General features: G+C 41.0%; 1 protein-coding gene and 1 pseudogene across 5 annotated transcripts; both read left to right on the forward strand.

Moving 5' to 3' along the window:
• Positions 1-1,380: 1,380 nt before the first annotated feature.
• LOC122301981 lies at positions 1,381-2,265 on the forward strand (annotated as a pseudogene).
• A 10,060-nt stretch (positions 2,266-12,325) lies between these two features.
• LOC122312134 (ferric reduction oxidase 4-like) lies at positions 12,326-16,591 on the forward strand. 5 transcript variants are annotated; one of them, XM_043126847.1, is made up of 8 exons: positions 12,326-12,588; positions 12,753-12,810; positions 12,973-13,167; positions 13,471-13,705; positions 14,567-14,894; positions 14,995-15,232; positions 15,354-16,063; positions 16,173-16,591. In XM_043126847.1, exons 1-8 carry the CDS (start codon positions 12,432-12,434, stop codon positions 16,310-16,312), a joined length of 2,061 nt encoding a protein of 686 aa, XP_042982781.1. In that variant the 5' UTR covers positions 12,326-12,431; the 3' UTR covers positions 16,313-16,591. The 5 variants fall into 5 exon arrangements, with proteins under 5 accessions (XP_042982781.1, XP_042982782.1, XP_042982779.1 ...); XM_043126848.1 differs by having other exon boundaries at positions 12,982-13,167; XM_043126845.1 differs by having other exon boundaries at positions 12,328-12,588; positions 12,708-12,810.
• The last annotated feature ends 1,587 nt before the right edge of the window (positions 16,592-18,178 follow it).

Consider the following 18,178-nt stretch of genomic DNA (forward strand, 5'->3'; position numbering starts at 1 on the left):
ATCATTCAGCCTACTGAGATGCTATCAGTTAGAGAGCAAAGCTTGAAGCAAATACAAAATTTTGTGATGAGAAAAAGTTCTAATAAATCATCACAATTAAGTTTGTGGTTGCTAGAGATAGGAAGATATGACAACATGGTCCAAAATCAAGTTCCTTAACATAAAGTGACGTTATGTAACTGACAATTAAGCAAGAAAAACTGTGATATCACTTTATTCATAGACTAATCTAATTACCACCTGAGTTGCTATAGAATAACAGAGAGAAACTAACCAAACATTTATACTAGTTTAAAAGCTTTCTGTCAGATGATTGTAGTTTGTAAAAGACATCTACAGACAATCGTAGTTCATGGACCAGTAATATGACTCCAATATTGCTATCAACTTCAGCTTCATGTTTATACCTAGATAGAGGCCATTTACGAATGATTGGGAACAGTATAATAAACAGTCCTGGAGAATATACACTAGACAGTAATGAATGAATCAGACATTAAAATAAAACCAGTACGTTAGAAACACTCAAATATAAGCCACTGAGATAGACAATATAGAACCAATATAGCAAGTATTTACACAATTAACATAGTTTGACTCAATTTAAAGTGGTTCAAAATATAATTTCCTAACCAACACTAGTTCTGTGTAGACCTCAAAATTTCATACAATTATAGTTAACAGTGAGGTGGTTATAGCAAAGAGATTTATTATAAAATCTCATGATACCATCACTGAGATTTTATACATTGTCAGAATTTTTTTCTATCATTTTGATTAAAAATCAAAGACAAGCATATGCATGTATATCACATTTTGCTATAACAGAGACTTTTAGCATGCAAACCAAAGTTTCATATTGTGTTGTGTTCTACTGGAGGCAATATTAAACCCAAAACGCAAGAACACCTAGTTTTTTACAGTAATTTAATCCAATAGTATAGGTGTAATTAAAACAGGATGTAGTGCGTCTTCGACAAACTAAGCTCATCAATTTATAAACCCAAATACTGAGGAAAGACCACTGTATATACAACTCAGATAATGATATAGATATATATTTTAACATATCTATAATATACATGCACTAGATACACCTGATGGTGACATGCACCCACATTATAAAGTTAAATTATATTCATAATCAGATGGTCATAAAATATGTTCACGCTCACATTTCTGGATTTTCCTTGCAAACTATCCAAAATTCTGCTGCATCACACAAACATTCATGGTTGAGTCTTTCTTATGCATAGATATGTATAGGATCCTGTGAGGCATATGATATTTACCAAGACAGCCAGCCTACTGCCTCTCCATGGCAAGCTATTGATGAGTTAAATATTTGATTTAACTCATCTGACCAGAGGGGCTTTTCTTATGAGGATGGCAAACAACATCAAGTGTGTCACAGTTGGTGATGGAGCTGTCGAAAAGACATGCATGCTCATAACTTATACAAGCAATATATTCAGCAATATGATAGTGTTATGCTAATTAATTTCTTGATACTATCTTAATTTACACATCCAGCTTTCAAAAGAAAGTCAGAAATTAAACAATATCATATATATAAATATCATTTAAGATGATGTTTTCTACTTCTCAATTCTTATAGGATTATGTGCCTACCGTATTCGACAACTACTTAGTGCTAATGTGGTGGTTGCTGGAACCACAGTTAACCTTGGACTATGGGATACTGCGGGTAATTAGTACTATGTCATTGTAACAAGAAATTTTTTCAAGTAAGGGGTACAAAATTATCTGTGATTGATGGTAGTAACAAACTATTTTAATTAATTACACAGCTGGGTGAACATAGGGCAGGACAATTATAAGAGGCTGAGGACTTTGAGTAACAACAACTACCCTGTTTTCTTGCTGGCTTACTCCCTCATCAGAAAATACAGATAAGCCAATATATGTAAGAAGGAATCCCATATTTAAAACCCCCACTGAATAATTGTGTTAGACCAGAGAAAAATTTATTCATTAATACTTTATGATTCAAGTTCTACATTCAGAACCTAGTCAACTAATTACAAGTGATCGATTTCATGGCTCCCATGCAGTGGAATATATCTGAGTTGAGGCATTACGGTGCAAAAACTGTGCCGGTTGTCTATGTTGTAACCCAACTTGGTACGGATCAATCCTTACATATATATATATGCATATGTAATAACTTCATGTTAATGCACAAATGTAAACATGTAAGTTAATTTCCATCAACATCTAACAGATCTAAGGGAAGACAAGTAGTGGTTAATTGATCCCCAAGGAGCTGTGTGATGACCTGCTTTTACGTGTATTTTCACTGAAGGGTTGTTTTTAATTTAATTAATATATTGATTTATTTATTTTAAATTATTGCATTTTAAATTGATTTTTATTTATTTGATGTTGTGTTTTATTTATTTAGTCATTTTACGGTTTTTAAAAATCGTTTTCGGTGGATCTGTTTTGGTTTCCGGAGTGAGGACTGGACCTCATTTCTTTTCCATCAAGTTTTCTTTTCTCTTTTCTTTTTTTTTCTCTTTTCTCTTTTTTCTTCTTTTTCTTTCTTTCTTTTTTTTTTCTTTTTTTTTTATTTTCTTTTTCTCCTCCCCCGGTTCTCTCTCCCGCGAGCTCTCTCTCTCCTCTCCCTCACGCCGTTTCGGCCAGCCACCCAGGGCCACCGCTCGCCGGCGCCGTGAGCCACACCACCCCCACCATTTTCTTCCCCTCCCTCCGGTGAACCACCCCACCAAGTTTCATCCCCAACTGTGCCGCCGTTTAGCCAAAAAAAGCCCATCAAGCCACACGGTTTTTGCTCCAATCTGCCGCCGTCGCTCCACCTCCGGCCACCACCTCTTCACCACTTCATCATCGACTCCTTGCCATCCTAACCCACCCATTTCCAGCCTCTAACAGTCACCGGAACAGCTCCCACGAGCTAGTCTCCATTTTGGGCGTTTAAGCCCTTGCTCTGCCGTTTTCGCCTCCACCCACGGCCAAACTCCACTTCCACTAGCTTCATAAACATCCTTAGACCCTTCCCTATCTATACCGAGCCTTGGTTTGTCCTCGTTCAAAAGTGGGTATTTTACAACCCACGGCCGCAATAGAATTTCACTGTTACGTTGTTTTCCTTCCGCCGTTTGCAATGCCGCAAGCTTTCTAAAAATACCAAATAGTGCTGTAATTATTTTCCAAACTCTACTTTTAGATTTAAATATATTTTGCTCATTCAATAAATATTTGTTGTTGGTTGGCTGATTCCGGACTGAGTCCGAGGAGTTCGGGGGTCGGATGGTTTGAGGACGGAGTGCTTGGTTAGGTTTGTTTGTGATTTGGTTGATTATTCATGCCATGAGGTGTGCGTTGCATATTGCATATTTGTGCATTTTATTTATCTGAGAAAAATCATGTTTTATTGGCGTAAATGGTTTTCGGGTGTGTGAGTCTCATGAGCCCAAGTCGGGATGGGTTATTATCTCAGTAGAGCTCCTCTGGTCATTCGAGAGTGGATAATACTGAGTGACATCCCCTGGGTTGTCGCAGGGCGATGACCGGATCGCACGATACGGTAACGCTGTCGTGTCGACTCCGTGGTCCCTAGAGTGGCGGGGACTAGAGGATGGCCTGGCCAGGTACGCGCGGGGCGTGCGTCTGGGCATCACTCATTTAGGGGTCACACACGTAGTCATTACCTGCGGTGTGGCACAGAGCCAGGGTGTGCGGATGATCCTTAGGGGAGATCATGGTGCATGCATAATTGGTTTGTTATTATGGTTTTCGGATGTGGGCCATTTTTTGGGAAAATTGCGATATTTGGTTTCGAGGCTTCTTATCCATTTTCTGGAAAAATGGTGGTTTGAGCCATTATCTGGGATAATGGTGAGGCTTGGTTTTATGGTTATGTTTTTGTGGGCCAAATGGGTTTTTGGCGTGCGTGAAAAATTTATGATTTTACGGGGCATGTGCTTTGGTTTTTCTTTCATGTATATTGTTTGAGTTTTATATGTTTTTATCTAGTGGTGTTTGGAGTTTACTTACCTGCGGCACCATTTTTGATTCCGTAGATTTTGGTGCAGAGTTCGAGGAGGAGGAGGAGGCTGAGCCCGAGGATGCGGCTCCGCCAGAGTTCTGAGTGGAGTTTATGTTTTCTTTTTGGCTTTGATATTATATTTGTGTTTTGTAATATTCTATTCTATATGTTTTGAACCGCTTTGTTTTAAATAAGAAAAATTCTGGTACTTAGTTATTGACTTTGCTTTTCGCTGCGTGTTTCTTGTGCACTTTCGTTGCTTATCCACACACTTAGCACACGTCGATTGGGTGATGTCTCATGATGTCATCATCCGGATGTCTCGATTTCCCCGTGTCCGTGTATGGGGATTTGGAGGCGTCACAGGTGGTATCAGAGAGGTTTGGCTCTGGATAAAACCACACGTCCCGTAGGTAGTACCAGAATTTTTTAAAGTTGTGTTTTAAAAGTTATGTTAAGTAAAGTTGTTATTTGATTTGTTTTATTTGTTTGAGCTTGTTTGCTTGTTTTTATTTATTTAGTTATGTTTTTGCAAGTTGGTTTCTTTTTGTTTCTTGTTATATGGTGTTGGTCTTTGGTTTTTGTTTTTGTTTGTTGTTGGTTTTATTTGTTTTTATTTTCTTAAAGGGAGTCAAAGGTTGTGGTGGCAGGAAAAATGGTGAGACCAAGGAAATCTACTCAGGAGCCACGAGACAATACATCAAGAGATGACTCCATAACCAGAGCAATACGGCAGATGGCGGAGTTTATGCAGCAGAATTTTAGGCCACAGCAGACAGGGCCTTGGCCACAACAAGGAGGACCTTGGCCACAACAAGGGGGTCCCTGGCCGCAACAAGGAGGGCGTTGTCCACAATAAGGAGGGCTTTGGCCACAACCAGGAGGTCCTTGGCCACATCAGTGAGGGCCTTGGCTATACCCGGAGGATCTAGTAGCATGGTGCAAGCCGGATGCACCTATGAGCACTTTCTGGTGCATAGGACTCCACACTTCACTGGAGAAGAGGATCCACTTCAAGCTGGAAAGTGGATCAAGGACTTGGAAAGAACTTTTGAGGTGTGTGGTTGCACCGAGGTGCAACAAGTACTCTACACCAGTTATCTGTTGCAAGGCACCGCTTCTGCTTGTTGGGATACCAAGAGGATGATGCTAGAATCAGAATTGGGATCTTGGATCTTTCGCCGCTGTGACCTGGCAGCGCTTCAAGAAAGAGTTTAATGATCGCTTCTTTCCCGCTTCTGTAAGGAAACAAAAGGCAAGAGAGTTCTCAAATTTGGTCCAAGGGAGCACGACAATGGAACAGTACGCCCGAAGATTTATAGAACTTGGGCGATTTTCTCCCCACCTCATCACCACAGAGGAGATGCGAGCTAAGCGTTTCCAGGAGGGACTACGCCCTGATATACACCGTATGGTGGTCAGTCACCGGATATCCACTTTTCAGGACTTAGTGGATGTGGCCACCCTTATAGAGCGAGAGAATAATCTGAGTATGGGCTCCCCTCCGGGGCATAAGAGGCGGAGTTTTTCTGGTGAAGGAAGCAGCTCGGGTTCACCTCAAAAATTTGTTCAGCGGACCGGAACTTGACCGCAAGCATCCTCAGGTGTTCGCATGGGAGGACGTGTGCCAGTTTATGGAGTTTGTAATAGAGCTCATGTGGGTGAGTGCCCTTCTGGTGGGGCTCGATGTTATAATTGTGGCCAGCAGGGTCACTTTGCCCGTGAGTGTCCAAGACCAGTTCAAGAAAGCCGTGGAGGTAGACGCGGTGGAAGAACAAATCCAAGGCAAGCAGTGCAAGCCCGGGTTTATGCTGTCACACTCGGAGATGTGGATGATGAGGCACCAGCGACCCATGATGCTGGAGTAATTACAGGTATGGATTAATTTAATTTAATTTTTGGTGTATTTGGTTTCTCCTCTGTTTTTGGATTTCATGGGTTAATGTGTTTGGTTCAGGAAGAGTCCGTTTATATGAGTTTTATGCTTGCACTTTGTTTGATTCGGGTGCTTCACAGTCATTTGTATCTTCCACGTTTGCGCGGATGTGTAATTTGGTCACGGAACCTTTGCTAAAGTCATTGGTAGTGGCTCTACCCAATGGTGAAATAGTGTGGTGTTCCAAGGTTGCTTTGGGATGCTTGCTAAATTTTGATAGAAGGTTCTTGGATGCTGATTTGGTGGTGTTTAAGCTGTTGGGTTTCGATATCATCCTCGGGATGGATTGGCTATACCGATATTCTGCGAGTATTAATTGCAGAAGTCGGGTAATTACCTTTCAGCTTCCAGATGGTGATTGTCTGGAATTTGCGGGGAGTAAGTTAAAAGAAAAGCCGGTAATTATATCGGCAATTCAAGCAAGAAGAGAGATTGCATGGGGAGCAGATGCATTCTTAGTTCAGATGGTGTCTACGCCATCTGAGAAGAAGTCTTTGGCAGACATTCCAGTTGTGGAAGAATTCCCCGATGTGTTTGTGGATGACTTGCTTGGACTACCCCCTGTTTGAGAAATGGAGTTTGTTATAGATTTAGAACCTGGAGCGGCTCATGTACATAAAGCTCCTTATCGCATGGCACCGACTGAATTAAAAGAGTTGAAGACTCAATTGCAAGAGCTGGTAGATAAGGGATTTATTCAGCCTAGTACTTCGCCGTGGGGTGCACCAGTGCTGTTCGTTAAAAAGAAAGATGGAACCCTCTGTATGTGCATTGATTATCGGGAATTAAATAAGGTGACCATCAAAAATAAATATTCTCTCCCACGAATTGATGATTTATTTGATCAGCTTCAAGGAGCAGCTGTGTTCTTGAAGATTGATTTGAGGTCGGGATACTACCAGCTGAGGATCAGAGACAAGGATGTGCCCAAAACTGCTTTTAGGTCGAGATATGGGCATTATGAATTTAAGCTGATGCCGTTTGGGTTAGCTAATGCCCCTGCTGCTTTTATGGATTTAATGAATCAAGTATTTTGACCTTATCTGGATTCCTTTGTGGTAGTATTCATTGATGATATTCTAATTTATTCCTGAGATGTTGAAGAGCATGTGTATCATCTTTGTCTAGTTCTTGGGAAATTGAGAGAACACCAGTTGTATGCCAAGCTCAGCAAGTGTGAATTCTGTTGGAGGAAGTTAGATTTCTTGTGCATGTGATTTCTCGAGACGGAGTGGCTGTTGATCCTAGTAAGGTGAAAGCCATTTTGTCATGGCAGCGTCCGACTCCAGTGCGCGAGATCCGGAGTTTCTTGGGACTTGTCGGATATTACCAAAGATTTGTGGAGGGTTTTGCTCACCTATCCGGACCTCTCACAGCTTTGACTCGGAAGAATGCAGAATTTGTTTGGTCAGATAAGTGTGAGAGAAGCATCCAAGAATTGAAGAACAGGTTGACGACGGCACCAGTGTTAGCGCTTCCAGAACTGCACAAGCTATTCGTAGTCTTCAGTGATGCGTCTAAATTTGGTTTGGGTTGTGTCCTTATACAGGAAGGACGGGTTGTTGCCTATGCATCTCGTCAGCTAAAGGACCATGAGAAGAATTATCCGACGCATGATTTGGAATTGGCTGCGATTGTTTTTGCTCTCAAGATCTGCCGGCACTTTTTGTATGGGGAAGCATGTGAAGTCTACACCGATCACAAGAGCTTGAAACACTTGTTTTCCCAGAAAAATCTAAACATGAGGCAGAGGCGATGGTTGGAGTTAATCAGTGACTACCAGTGTGAGATCAAGTATCATCCAGGGAGGGCTAATATAGTTGCTGATGATTTGAGCCAAAAATCGGACTTGGAAGATGAAGCCGAGGACGCCTAGTGGGAAAAATTCTGTCTGGGTGATTGTTGACCGGTTAACGAAGAGAGCTCATTTCTTGCCTGTTAATAACACCGATTCCTTGGGTAAGTTGACACGCTTGTACGTGAAAGAAATAGTGCGGCTGCACGGCATACCAAAGAGTATAGTGTCTGATTGAGACCCAAGGTTCACGTCGCAGTTCTGGAAGAGTTTGCAGGCAGCTTTGGGTACTAAGTTAAAGTTTAGTACTGCATATCACCCGCAGACAGACGGCCAATTAGAGCGCACCATTCAAACCCTTGAAGACATGTTGCGAGCATGTGTCATGGAATTTCAAGCGAGTTGGGAAAACCATTTGCCGCTCGTAGAGTTTGCATATAATAATAGCTTCCATGCGACCATTCAGATGGCTTCCTATGAAGCTCTTGACAGGAGGAAGTGCAGATCGCCCTTGTGTTGGGATGAAGTCGGGGAGAGTAGGATAATTGGACCCCAAATAATTCAAGAGATGCAAAGCCAAGTTCGGATCATCAGGGATAAAATGGCGGCAGCTCAGAGTTGCCAGAAAAGCTACGCTGATACCAGGAGGAGAGAGTTATCTTTTGAAGAAGGTGATTGGGTTTATCTCAAAGTCTCTCCCATGAGAGGAGTTAAGCATTTTGGTAAGAAGAGGAAACTGGATCCGAGGTATGTCGGCCCTTTTCAGATTCTGGAAAAGGTAGGGTCCGTCGCCTATAGAGTTGCTTTGCCAGAGTATTTTGGGGATATTCATGATGTCTTCCACGTATCGTCCTTAAAGAAGAGCTTTGGACAACAAGAGCCACGCTTTGTCGACCCAGAGAGTATTCAGTTGCAACCGGATCTCACTTATGAGGTTGTTCCATCGCAGATCATGGATTGGAAGGAGCAACAGTTGAGGTCCAAGATGATACCTTTGGTTAAGGTGGCATGGGGAGATCCGTTAGCTCAAGATTTCTCTTGGGAGCGAGTAGCGGACATGAGGGAGCAGTACCCATACTTGTTTGAGTAATGAAGGTACGTATCTTAATCTTGGTCACAGGTGGTTTACGTGATATTAGGTGGCTTATTTTAAGTTGATGGTTGATCTTGCAAATTTCGAGGACGAAATTTGTTTTTAAGAGGGGAGGATGTGATGACCCGCTTTTACGTATATTTTCACTGAAGGGTTGTTTTTAATTTAATTAATATATTGATTTGTTTATTTTAAATTATTGTGTTTTAAATTGGTTTTTATTTATTTCATGTTGTGTTTTATTTATTTAGTCGTTTTACGGTTTTTAAAAATCGTTTTCGGCGGATCTGTTTTGGTTTCCGGAGTGAGGACTGGACCTCATTTCTTTTCCATCATCTTTTCTTTTTTTTCTCTTTTCTCTTTTTTCTTCTTTTTCTTTCTTTTTTTTTTCTTTTTTTTTCTTTTCTTTTTCTCTTCCCCCGGTTCTCTCTCCCGCGCGCTCTCTCTCTCCCTCCTCTCCCTCATGCCGTTTCGGCCAGCCACCCAGGGCCGCCACTCGCCGACGCCGTGAACCACACCACCCCCACCATTTTCTTCCCCTCCCTCCGGTGAACCACCCCACCAAGTTTCATCCCCAACCGTGCCGCCGTTTAGCCGGAAAAAGCCCATCAAGCCACACAGTTTTTGCTCCGATCTGTTGCCGTCGCTCCACCTCTTCACCACTTCATCACTGACTCCTTGCCATCCTAACCCACCCATTTCTGGCCTCTAACAGTCACCGGAACAGCTCCCACGAGCTAGTTTCCATTTTGGGTGTTTAAGCCCTTCCTCCACCATTTTCGCCGCCACCCATGGCCAAACTCCACTTCCACTAGCTTCATAAACATCCTTAGACCCTTCCCTATCAATCCCGAACCTTTATTTTTCCCCGTTCAAAAGTGGGTATTTTACAACCCACGGCCGCAGTGAAATTTCACTGTTACGTTACTTTCTTTCCGCCGTTTGCAATGCCGCGAGCTTTCTAAAAATACCATATAGCGCTGGAAGTATTTTCCAAACCCTACTTTTAGGTTTAAATATATTTTGCTCATTCAATAAAAATTTGTTGTTGGTTGGCTGATTCCGGACTGAGTCCGAGGAGTTCGAGGGTCGGATGGTTTGAGGACGGAGTGCTTGGTTAGGTTTGTTTGTGATTTGGTTGATTATTCGTGCCATGAGGCGTGTGTTGCATATTGGATATTTGTGCATTTTATTTATCTGAGAAAAATTATGTTTTATTGGCGTAAATGGTTTTCGGGTGTGTGTCTCACGAGCCCAAACCGAGATGGGTTATTATCTCGGTGGAGCTTCTCTAGTCACTCGGAAGTGGATAATACTGAGTAACATTCCCTAAGTTGTCACAGGGCGACGACCGGATCGCACAATACGGTAACGCTGTCTTGTCGACTCCGTGGTCCCTAGAGTGGCGGGGACTAGAGGATGGCTTGGCCAGGTACGCGCGGGGTGCGAGTCTGGGCATGACTCGTTTAGGTGTCACACACGTAGTCGTTACCTGCAGTGTGGCACAGAGCCAGGGTGTGCGGATGATCCCTAGGGGAGATTATGGTGCATGCATAATTGGTTTGTTATTATGGTTTTCGGATGTGGGCCATTTTCTGGAAAAATAGTGAGATTTGGTTTCGAGGCTTCTGATCCTTTTTCTAGGAAAATGGTGGTTTGGGCCATTATCTAGGATAATGGCGAGGCTTGGTTTTATGGTTATGTTTTTGTGGGCCAAATGAGTTTTTGGCGTGCGTGGAAAATTTATGATTTTACGGGGCATGTGCTTTGGTTTTTCTTTCATGCATATTGTTTGAGTTTTATATATTTTTATCTATTGGTGTTTGGAATTTACTTACCTGCGGCACCATTTTTGGTTCCGTAGATTTTGGTGCAGAGTTCGAGGAGGAGGAGGAGGCTGAGCCCGAGGATGCGGCTTCGCCAGAGTTCTGAGTGGAGTTTATATTTTCTTTTTGGCTTTGATATTATATCTGTGTTTTGTAATATTCTATTCTATATGTTTTGAACCACTTTGTATTAAACAAGAAAAATTCTAGTACTTAGTTATTGACTTTGCTTTTCGCTGCGTGTTTCTTGTGCACTTTCGTTGCTTATCCACACACTTAGCACACGTCGATAGGGTGATGACCCGTGATGTCATCATCCGGATGTCTCGATTTCCCTGTGTCCATGTATGGGGATTTGGGGGCATCACAAGCTGCATCAGTCTCAACAGGGGGGGAAATCTCTATATTTCCCATGTTTCACTTCTCTTTTCCTGGAATTTGATAATTAATTCCATAAGTCTCCTCTTACACATGGAATTCAGGGTAATTAGAATATAAAATTTTCCGTAGGGTGAAGAACTCAAGAAAGCCATTGGCAGCAGGTTTACATTCTCGTGCATAGCCAAGGTGCCACTAGGTAATTTACCTAATTAAATAGCTCATCATCTTGTCATGTATGAAAGGTTTCTAGTATGTGCATAGATCTACCTAAAGAAAGGAAATTAAATTTTGGATTTGGCATTAAACCTCAAACCTAATTATGTATATTCGTAGCTAAACAAATACAATTAAAAATTGTGAAGAAGAAACCGGACTCATGAACTAGAGATAGACAGACACAAAGAAGAGGCACTAATAGGCGAGAGATTTACCAGGGGGAGAGGGAGAGATAGTTGATTTGAGAAAAGAAACAACTGTGCTAGTTGTGCATGGCGTTAACTGGCAGTAGTGAGGTTGAACAGGGCGGTAACTGTCGGTAGCGACTAGATGTCGAAGGGGGCCGACGCAAGGAAACCATCGGCGTTGATTCCACCAGATGAGAGTGTTCGAAGGTAGTGGGCAAATTCGCAGGTTGGGGCTCGGGGAGTATATGGTAAAAAAAGCAATATTGGTATGACAGTGGAATAAGCAACGGAATAATGGCACTGCTAATTTCCAAAACCTTTTAACAGGACATATATGTTTTCGTTGAAGGCCACATTTACCTATGGCTTATGGCTCGCCGCACGCAATCTGGTGACATTTGGAAAAACTTTATGCATTGGTGACTTTTTGTGCCATAAGCTCCATATTTCCCACTATCGGTTGTCATGGGATATAAAAATCGTGGCTAAATCTCATATTTCTTGTAGTGATTTTTTATATCTTTAAACATCTAAAAAAATTACAATATTATTTTCTAATTATTAAGTGAAAAAAATGAATTGGAAAAATGTCTCGGGATCACCTAGGTGGCCCAAGCATTTTCCATTGAAAAAAAAAGAAAAAGAAAAAAAAAATGTATCCTTCGGTACTACACTTCTCGGTGCATGACGTTGAGGCATTGTCATTTTTAGCATTTGACTTTAATTCTGTGCCTTTCCAATTATTGAAGCTTTGTGGAAGATGATGTAAATTATTAACAAAATAATTAGGTTGTGAAAAATGGGAAATGTGCATGAATCAAAAAATAATTCAAGGTGGTGGGGGCCTATAAATAGTACTTGCGATAAGGTTTCTTAGAACATGCTAAAGGTTGAGCTATTTTCCAGTAAATCAGGGGTGATCTCCTCGCATGCGCTGACTCGATCGCTAGCTTGGGGAAGAAGATGATCAGTATCATGAAGACAGCATTAAGGATAGTTTTCCTTGCGGTGTTTCTTGGGGGGATCATAGTTTGGGTTCTTTTGCCAACCAAAACATACAAGCAAGCATGGACTCCCACCCTAAACAGCACGCTCAATTCAACATATTTTGGAGAACCAGGTTCCCTAATTTATTTCTGTAATAATTTTTGTTTTTTTCTGGTCACTACCTAAATGTTTTCCGATGCATTCAGTTCTTTTTCTTAGAATCATGCTACAATTAATGATATCAATATCCAGGGACAAATCTTCTGCTTTTTACATTTCCCATGATATTTATAGCAGTTTTGGGCTGCGTTTATCTCCACGTTCAGAACAAATCAAAGAATATGAACTCCAAAAGGTTACCTTCATCTCTTATGAATTGTTCAGCCACTACTTCTTTTTCTTCGGCCGATCCATTTTTTTCCCAACTCATCAACAAAAGATGAATGCTTTTCCCCTCTTATGAGTCTATGACGCAAATCGAGCGACAAAACTGACATATATACACTGTATAATTAAGTGATTGCAGAGTTATTACAAGCAATCGTTTGGCCTTTTGGAGACGTCCGGTGCTTGTGATGGCTCCTCTTGGAATTGTTACTGCAGTGGAGCTTGCTTTTGCCGCCATGTTTGTTGTGCTCTTAATCTGGTCTTTATTCAATTATTTATATGTCAGCTTCGGTCACCTCCATATGCATAAAGCAGGCGAGAAAGTGTATGTAGGAATATTTCTTCATTTAAAATTTCATTAGAAATTAAAACATCATGAACCTTGGTTTGAAAGTAGATAGAAATTACATGGTTTGTAAGCCTTGCAGCTTCAACGATAACAGCCTGCTAATTTTATTACAAGAGTTAAAGTCCTTATAGATCATGATAGTTATGATCTCTCTCTAGATTTCTTGGATGCATCAATCATTTATTTTTCCTGATCTCGATTGATCTTTATACAAAACTAATTAATTAATTAAGATAATTAAGTAGCGTTCCGTTGTAATTGTATGTCGTTGGCATGCAGGTGGCAAGCAAAGTTTCGAAGTATATCATTGAGACTCGGGTATGTTGGAAACATATGCTGGGCATTTCTCTTCTTTCCCGTGACTCGAGGTTCTTCAATATTGCCTCTCGTTGGGCTGACATCAGAGTCTAGCATCAAGTATCATATCTGGCTTGGTCATGTTTCAACGATTCTTTTTGCCGCACATACCGTAGGTTACATCATTTATTGGGCCATGACTGATCAAATGGCTCAGGTATTTTATTTTTTAAAGTCTGTAAAATCTTATCTCGGAATTTACTGAAAGAATATCGGGCGCACTGTCGCTATTAAAATGCCTTTATAGTTTGTTGCAAGGCTCTACACGTAATGATCTTCTCTGATCTATCCAATAATTTGTACGTGTTTGTCTTTTTATTTTTGGAATAGAATTAATGTTGTCTTTTTCTTGTTTGACAGTACTGCTGAGGGATGTCTTCGTAAATTACTTAGAATATTCCTTCTTGATGATTACTTGTCGTCGGTGATCTCATCTTTTCTTTTCTTTTAGAAAGAAGAAGGATGAGTGGTTCATGATCGTCTGCATCCTGCCAATATTGGATATTACGAGAAGAAAATATATATCATTTATGAATACATAAATCATCATGTTAATATATAATAGGAAAATTGGAGCCTATATATGGGATTTCAATGCATGCATTAATGCATATTAATTTATAAAAACCCAATTGAATATTGGTGAATGGAAGGTACGTCGTTTCGTAATTTCGAATTAAAGAGTGCAACAGTACTAAACTACAAGTACTAAAAATGTGATCTAAAAAAATAGAGACGAGAGAGAATTACAAAAGAAAAGCCCACATACAAACACTTCAATTTATTCCTTGTCTTCTTAATTGTCTGAATTGTAACTATCAATATAGTATTTAACAGTTTCTCAGTAATATTTATGATAGTACTACATATAACCGATCAGTCGCCGTGTGCCTGTTTGTGTATGTGTGGGCATGCCTGCGCAGATCGATCGAGAGAGGGGCATGCATGACGCATATATATATGTGTGGCTTTTTGCTGTCCATTAATTAAAATGGCGTTTTGGCAATAATGCATGCAGTTGCTTCAGTGGAGCCGTGATTGGGTGCCAAATGTAGCTGGGGAGATTGCAATAGTATTTGCATTGGCTATGTGGGTTACAAGCTTTCCTCGCATTAGGCGAAAGATGTTTGAGGTTTTCTTCTATACCCACCATCTTTACATTCTCTATATCTTCTTCTACGTATTGCATGTTGGCGCTGCCTACTTCTTCATGATCCTTCCGGGGATCTTCCTCTTCCTTGTCGATCGATTCTTGAGATTCCTACAGTCGAGACAAAGTGCTAGGTTGGTCTCTGCACGCATTCTACCTTGTGACACTGTTGAACTAAACTTCTCCAAGAGCGAAGGTATAGCATGGACGATTAGTACTACTCATGAAATAGTAGATTTTCTGACACCAGTATTTTGTTTTGTCCGTAGAATCTGAATTGTAAGTTTTCCTCCCAGGTTTGAATTACAATCCAACAAGCATCATGTTTTTAAATGTGCCTAGTATTTCCAAGTTTCAGTGGCATCCTTTCACAGTAACTTCCTGCTGTAATATGGAGCCGGATAAGCTCAGCGTTGTCATCAAACGCGAGGGAAGCTGGTCTCTGAAGCTTTTCCAAGAACTTTCTTCTCCTGTGGATCATCTCAAAGTTTCTGTCGAAGGACCTTATGGTCCTTCTTCATCTCATTTTCTGAGGTGATCAGTTATAAACTGTGAAAGAATTTGCTAGCGTACTACGTACAGGCAGTTTTCTTCTATAATATCAGCTTATTAATTTCTCTTTTAATCTGATTGATTTTTATTTTTCTGGCACAAGGCACGAGTCCCTGGTGATGGTGAGTGGAGGTAGTGGGATTTCTCCTTTCGTGTCTATAATTCGCGAGATAATTTTCCGAAGCCAAAATGGAAGCTTAAACGTCCCGCGTGTTCTCCTCGTGTGTGCCTTCAAGAACTCGGCGGATCTCGCCATACTAGATCTCTTAATTCCTATTTCTGGTGCACCCATTCAAACTTCCAAAATGCAGTTGCAAATAGAAGCCTATGTCACCAGAAACAAAGAGCAGCCATCCATAGATTCCCAGAAGCTCATCCAGACAGTATGGTTTAAGGCAGACCAATCAGACTCACTTATTTCTCCCGCTCTAGGCCCAAACAATTGGTTATGGCTTGGTGCAATAATCTCGTCATCATTTGTCGTGTTCCTTCTCTTTTTAGGCATTGTCACTCGTTACTACATTTACCCTATTGAACAAAACACCAATGAGACTTATAATTTCTCATTCTGCTCTCTTTGGGACATGTTTTTGGTATTTACCTGTATTCTCTTAGTTTCTAGTGTAATATTTCTTCTGTGCAAGAAACAAAATGCAAGGGAAGGGAAGCAAATCCAAAATTCTGATGTGCCAACACCAACAAATTCATCAGGGTCTTGGTTCAATGTTGCGGATATGGAGCTAGAAAGCCTTCCCCATCAGTCTCTTGTTCGAGCCACCAACGTGCACTTTGGTGCTAGGCCTGATCTTAAGAGTAAGTTACCTCTACTAACACCTAAATAGATCAGAGTAAACGCATGCATCGCCTTATAATTAATTAGTATGTTTGGTAGAGTAATCGACTGTATGTATTGTCAATGCAGAAGTTCTTCTTGAGTGCACAGGATCAGATGTTGGAGTTTTAGTCTGTGGTCCGAGGAAGATGCGACATGAGGTTGCCAAGATTTGTTCGTCTGGTTTGGCAGAAAATCTGCACTTTGAGTCCATCAGCTTCAACTGGTGATGAATTTGAAAGGTGAATGTGTCTCAGTGTCTGTTAGCATTACAGGAATTCTTCTTTTGGGGCAAAAGAATCCAATCTTCGAGTCTTAAAGTTCGTGGCACATGAAAAGTACTAATCAGCTGGTGGCCAGGTTGCAAATTAATATCTGTTCATGATCCGCTGCGATCGGCAAATGTATAATCTGCAGTACCTTTGTTTTATTATTGCCGGCCAGAGGTTGAACTAAAGAGTTAAATTTGTATGTATTTTCAATCAGTACAAATATAATTAATTAAAATATATAATGTGGTCAAATAAATTCAACAAATAATAATGTTGAATCCTAAAAATTCCAAATCTAAGTCAATTTGGTAGTTTTCGCTCGCCTATATATCCAAATAATTTGAATGGGGGTAGCTAATTAATAACCAAGAGGGATTAAGAGGAACATTTTGAGGTACAAAACAGGCGTGAGCAGCTCTAGCTTGATTGCTCCTCTATGTTGATGCATGAAAAATTGCACAACAGGCTGGAATGGAAGAAAGAGTACTAATTATCAGCATGCTATAGTAATTCAGGCCTCAATCGGTGTGTTCTGGTGCTCCCGACAGTGTCTGGTGTTGCTGTACAGTGTCGATGTTTACATTCATGGCAGTGAAAAGAAAATAAGTGTAGAGAAAGTAAAGAGAGATGAACACACAAATTTAAGTGATTCGGCATAACCTTTACATCCACTGGCATTTGAGGAGGAGAAATCCATTATAATATACTTATTACAGTCTCTCATAGCCTCTCATTTCTCATTGTGTAATGCAGATCTTGAATATGTTTGCTGGAGTAGACCCCTTCGCCTGAGCTCTATTTCCAAAGGTTGAAGAAGTCAAAATTGAAGAAGAAGATGTTTTAAGTTGTCCATAGGTCCCCTTTTATCTAATACCTCTTTCTGCGTGGCCCCTGCAGTAGTGAGGCATGGTCTAATTTGCATGTCTAACTGTCGCTCCATTTCCCACTTTCTCTTGACACACCCTTTGCCTTCTGATACACTCTTCTCCCTTGCCTCCCTACTATTCCTGTTATCTCCTAGTGGTGGCCTGGGCTTGGATATTTTGCTCCCTCACAGTTGCCCGCAATTCTTAAGGGAAATTTGTTCTAACAAAGACCTTGAGAATCTTTAAGGTAAAATATGCAATAGAGGTTGTCTATAGAAATTTGTGAGGAAATAAACTTCGAGAGTTGGTCTCTGGTTGTCCGTTCCCCTTACATTAAGTAGTAAAGATTTTTGAGCATGAGATTAAGTGGGAGATGGGCTCGACCGCATGAAGTGCGAGCACAGGGCTTGTCTTGGCGAGACAAGTGGGAGATAGGCTCGACCGCATTGGGCACAAGTGGGAGATAGGCTCAACCGTAGCTTGGCTATGGCGGGAGAAGTACTCTACTACATAGGACATGAGCACATAGCTCTACTATGGTGGTAGGTGTACTCGACTGTGTAGAGCACGAGCATGTAGCTCGGCTCGCTACAAGGGTTTATGCTTTTTGCGGTGCACTATTGTCCCCGTGACAAATCCAAAAAACGTGGAAAATTAATTTAAGCCACAATTTTTCTATCGCCACTCAAACGCAGCAAAATTAACTTGACATTTGCTCTTTTCTTTGCCGTAATGGAATCACCATCTAGGATTTGGTATTTCTGTCAATTTACCCACCTAGAAATGGATGGGTTGTTGCTGCCACTGTTGGAGGCCAACCGATTCCCTCAGATGCCGCAAAATCCAAACAGTAAATGCTGCAATGCCCAAATTGTCGGAAGAGATTGTCTTCCACTCGCCGTAAACAATAATGGTCTCATCGTGCTAGATCGGTCACCTAGGACCATCTGTTCATTTC

This window comes from Carya illinoinensis, chromosome 1 (assembly GCF_018687715.1).
Source record: "Carya illinoinensis cultivar Pawnee chromosome 1, C.illinoinensisPawnee_v1, whole genome shotgun sequence".
Lineage (NCBI taxonomy): Eukaryota > Viridiplantae > Streptophyta > Magnoliopsida > Fagales > Juglandaceae > Carya > Carya illinoinensis.